The sequence below is a fragment of the Rattus norvegicus genome, chromosome X, assembly GCF_021556685.1.
Source record: "Rattus norvegicus strain SHRSP/BbbUtx chromosome X, alternate assembly SHRSP_T2T, whole genome shotgun sequence".
NCBI classification, from domain to species: Eukaryota; Metazoa; Chordata; class Mammalia; order Rodentia; family Muridae; genus Rattus; species Rattus norvegicus.
Genome location: NC_141554.1, coordinates 124,138,758 through 124,143,319, shown reverse-complemented (window position 1 = coordinate 124,143,319; position 4,562 = coordinate 124,138,758). Strand labels below are relative to the sequence as shown.

Here is a 4,562-nt window from a genome sequence, read left to right as displayed (position 1 = left end):
GCTGTTTTCAGAAGAACTCTATGTGTGTGTGTGTAGCTGCTATGTGTGTATGGCTGTTTTCAGAAGAACTGTGTGTGTGTGTGTGTGTGTGTGGCTACTATGTGTGCATGGCTGTTTTCAGAAGTACTGTGTGTGTGTGTGTGTGTAGCTGCTATGTGTGCATGGCTGTTTTCAGAAGTACTATGTGTGTGTGTGTGTGTGTGTGTGTGTGTGTAGCTGCCATGTGTGTATGGCTGTTTTCAGAAGAACTGTGTGTGTGTGTTTGTATGTATGGCTGTTTTCAGAAGAACTGTGTGTGTGTGTGTTTGTGTGTATAGCTACTATGTGTGCATGGCTGTTTTAAGAAGAACTCTGTATGTGTGTGTGTGTGTGTGTGTGTGTAGCTACTATGTGTGTGTGGCTGTTTTCAGAAGAACTGTGTGTGTGTGTGTAGCTACTATGTGTGTGTGGCTGTTTTCAGAAGAACTGTGTGTGTATGTGTTTGTGTGTGAAGCTACTATGTGTGTGTGGCTGTTTTCAGAAGAACTGTGTGTGTGTGTGTGTGTGTGTGTAGCTACTATGTGTGTGTGGCTGTTTTCAGAACTGTGTGTATGTGTTTGTGTGTGTAGCTACTGTGTGTGTGTTTGTGTGTGTGTTGTGTATGTGTGTACTGGGGATTGAGCCCAGAGCTTTATTCATGTGCTATGCAAGTGCTCTTTATTTCTTTTTCTTTTTTGTGTGTGCATGTATGTGTCTGTGGGAGGGGATGATCCCAGAGCTTTGTGTACACTAAACAAGTGCTCTGCCATTGAGCTGTAGCCCCAATACTTTTATTTTAATGAAAATCGAAGTACCTTTCGAAGTCTGGCTTTGAGTTCATCTGGCTGCTCAAGCAGACATTGAACTCGGGATTCTGCTGCATGTCTCCTAGGTAGGTGGGAATAATTTATCTGCAAATCAAAAGTCTGTTTAAGCAAAACACTTCAGAGGGTAATTCCACCCCTTTATCCTTCTCACTACATTTTTTCTTCTTTTGCTTCCTAAAATAATACCACAGACACATTAAATAGATGCTGACATATATGTATATATTTATTGACAGAGAAGGCCACAACATACATTTTGGTGAAAAAATACAGCATATAGAACAACACTTCTATTTGATCACATTTGTCTATTCTTATATCTAATCTAGGAACACAGATATAGAGAAATATTTAGGATAGGCACCAAAGGGTTGACAACTGTTGCACAAGGTAGAGAGTTCTGGGTAATTTGTACTTTTTAATACTTTTCTTACTTGAGGATTGAACAATGAACAATACCACTTTCACAAAGAGAATAAAGCCACCAAGGAGATAGGTTCACACAGAAAATAGGCTGTTTGTTAGGCAGTGGGGAAAGAGAACAAGATCATAGGTCAGGCCACTTCTCTTTACTGTACTGATATTCAAGAAAGAAAGCTACTTTGTGGGTTTGTTCATGCAATTAGAAGTTTGTCCCCCCAACTTTTCCACCATTGAACATTTAATACGGGTAAGGGTTAATTTAAGGCTGGAGCAAAGCATCTTAGTGTAGTTCAGAGAGGCCAATGGCTTCTCCAAAGATCTCCCTTGCCCTCTCCTCTGTATGTGTCAGCTCCTGCAGGGTGATGATCAGATTCTCAAAAACCTGACCCCTGTCACTCTCATTGTCACAGGTTTCTTTTGAGTGACCCTCCTCACCACAGTGGGAACAATGGACTGTGTGTTTGCGCTTCCTGGCTCTGCGCAGCTCCCCAAAATTATTGTTGTTCTTCCTTCCAGCACCACTGCTGGTGGAAGGAGCCTGGATCTCAAAAATGTTAGGGGACTCAATGACCAGCACTTGGTCCTCGGATACAGCCCTGCCTAGGAAGGATGGCCCTGCACTTGAGGATGGCAGTGGTGGGTCGTCAGGCTCCACCAAGATCACGTCCTCATCGGAATCATCAGGAGAGTCATCTATCTCTATCACATTGCAGTCAATACTGCTGATCATTACTGGTGGGGAGCTCTGAAATGTAGGGCTGAGTGCCCTCTCCACTGACTGGGATCTCCTGGGCCGCTTTGGATGAATAAAAGCCTCCTCCCATTCCTCTTCCTCCCTTATCATCCTGATTAACTCCAGGAAATTGGGAAGGCGCTCTGGCTCATTTGCATATACCCGGAGAAGACTCTTAAGCCTGAATCGAAGGTCAGTACTCATCTCAGCCCCTACCAGGAGCTGGTGCAGGCGAGCCTGGTTTGCCTCTCTCTCAGCAAAAACCCCTGCCTGGATAGCATTCTGCAGCTGCACCTCTAAACGGATCACATACAGGGATGGTTTCTCTCCAGGTTCCTGAACAGTGTTAACAAATTTACTGTGGGCTGTCACACTGCTCTCAGACTCCCCAAAGACCAGTTTCATTGCACGCAAAAAATCCTCTACATCAAGGCAGGGATTGGCAGCCTGGAGCAAACGCATGACCTCCCGGGCAGGGCCTCTAAGGGTTCTCATTAGGCGCCTGACCTTTTCCTCCTCAGGCATATGCCAATCAGGCAGCACTGCAGTTACTTGGCTCAGCCAGTTTTCAAAGGTTTCTTCCCCCTGGGCTGGCTCTGCCCTCCCAGAGAACAGCTTCATGTTTCTCTCTGCCATGCTGGCCATTAAAGGACCAAGACTCCTCCCCAGGGACCTCAGCATGGAATGAGCCCAAGGTGGCAGGGGTGAGTTCTGCCCCCGGCTGTTACCCATGCGTGAAAGGATGCTAGCCATTTCTGACAACAGTGATAGGATATCTTAATACACGATGCTCAAGTCGTTTTAGAAACAAAACAAAAACTGCTTTATCTTCAGCAGTACAGCAGTCTCCAATCTCAGTAGGGTCTGCAAAAAAGAAAACGGGAGAGGAGAATTTAGTAAGGAGCAAGCTCCAGCTGTAATTACTGTGCCTCAGTACCCCATATATCCTATCCGTCCACTGTCCTAAAATACTGAATAGGAGAGCAATTGCAGCCTCCTGGAGCTAGCTGATGCCTCAATACTAACAGAGTGCTTTTTTATAGCCACGTCATCCATACCCTCCCGCCAGTCCTGTGAGAGGGAGGGCAACTGTTGCTTCCATTCCGGATTTTCCTTGTGCAACTGCACAATGGTCACAAATTCGCAGGGGTTAAAATGAGACATCATTAACTTCATGTTCTCTGGTCTTAACTGCAAGCCCCTCTCAAAGCTCTCTGGACCACCCACTCCCCACCCCACTACCCTACACCCCCTCCCGTGATTTCTCAGAATTCTTACACCAGCTAGGAAACGAGTATTTTCCAGCCTCTGTAGCCTGTGTCCTCCCGTGAGAAAGCTTGCCTCCAGGGTACAGCTGATGGACCTCGATCGACTGGGGGTCGCAAAACCTGATGTTCAGGACATCAAGACTGCGCCACATTTGAGGAGGAAAAGGAAAGGTCAGAAAAATACTCAGTCGTCATCATCCTCCAGTTCCTCCCTCCCTCCTCCCGCCCATTTCTGCTGTTACTAGGTAGAAAATTCCCTCTCCCACCTTCTGAATACAATCCAAAACGACCCCCCTCCCCCCAAAAAGACCCCACACATTGCGTCCCGAGATACCATTAGCCTACCCAGCTCTACAATCAACTGCACCGAATTCAAGCTCGGATTCCGCTTCGATAGGCTGCTACTGTAAAAGAGAATAGGAGTTGGACACACCCACCCCCACAGTACTCAGAGAAATCAGAGATACATAGGGGTTTCAAGGCAAACAAAATTCCTCCCTCATCCTCCAAGTGCCTTCTTCCCCAACCCCTTCCCTGGCCAGGCAAATCCTACCAAGTGGCATCTTCCAGGTGAATCCCAGTGAGGTCATGCAACTGCACCTTCCCTCTCCCAGCTTCGCAATTGCTGATTCTCTGAGGCAGGAGAGGTCTAATACCCGCCCCCACCCCATTTTTTCCCCTCTCCACACCAAGAAATCATGTCTCTCCCATCCCCCAGCCCCCATCCCCCGCTTTAAAAACCTGCTATCCTCTGGTAGCCAGAGGATATTGCGGCGTTTTCGGCTATGGATTCTACCTGTGAGTCCGGTCGCCCTGCAAAGGAAAAGTACTAGCACCTCCGGAGCCGCTAGGCGACCCGAAGCTGCCAGAAAGAGCTGTTTCACCCAGCCACTTACCCACAGGTAACCGGATTCGAATAGCGCAGTTCCCAGGGCAGCAGCAAAGCTTTTATCAGCAGCCTACTGACACAAAAGAGTGTGACGAGCGGGCCAGCGGAGCCAATCAGTGGAGTGCGGGGGCGGTTTCTAGCGGCCCAAAGCCCAAAGGTTCGGGTGGGGGAAAGCAGGGAGGGAAGAAGGGGGGCGGAAGCAGGAGGGGGGGTGAACGCAACAGGCTCTGGTTGCTAGGGCTACTGGGCGAGTTTAGAGAGCTAAGCTGCATCTTACCCCTGCAATTGTGACTCTTTCCCTCCACTCCTGCCTTTTGCGTTCTCCCTTAGCCCAGTACTGTGTCTCGAGGCCAGATGTGTATGTATGGCAAGGTGGAACCCAAATCCGGTAAAACAGTAAAAGC

The 4,562-nt window shown here is 48.0% G+C and overlaps 1 protein-coding gene across 7 annotated transcripts; it reads right to left on the bottom strand.

The window, feature by feature from the left end:
* Window positions 1-1,046: 1,046 nt before the first annotated feature.
* Zcchc12 (zinc finger CCHC-type containing 12) lies at window positions 1,047-4,232 on the bottom strand. Of its 7 annotated transcripts, none has more exons than NM_001014065.2 (5): window positions 4,166-4,232; window positions 4,066-4,082; window positions 3,615-3,670; window positions 3,280-3,410; window positions 1,047-2,865 (listed from the first exon to the last, which is right to left on the bottom strand). In NM_001014065.2, exon 5 carries the CDS (start codon window positions 2,752-2,754, stop codon window positions 1,549-1,551), a length of 1,206 nt encoding a protein of 401 aa, NP_001014087.1. In that variant the 5' UTR covers window positions 2,755-2,865; window positions 3,280-3,410; window positions 3,615-3,670; window positions 4,066-4,082; window positions 4,166-4,232; the 3' UTR covers window positions 1,047-1,548. The 7 variants fall into 7 exon arrangements, with proteins under 7 accessions (NP_001014087.1, XP_087455911.1, XP_087455915.1 ...); XM_087599785.1 differs by having other exon boundaries at window positions 3,615-3,673; window positions 4,011-4,082; window positions 4,166-4,192; XM_087599789.1 differs by having other exon boundaries at window positions 4,011-4,082; window positions 4,166-4,192.
* Between the last annotated feature and the right edge of the window lie 330 nt (window positions 4,233-4,562).

What these genes read in the sequence shown, in the direction of transcription:
- Zcchc12 (NM_001014065.2), bottom strand. Translation starts at nt 2,754, where the DNA reads ATGGCTAGCATCCTTTCACGCATGGGTAACAGCCGGGGGCAGAACTCA.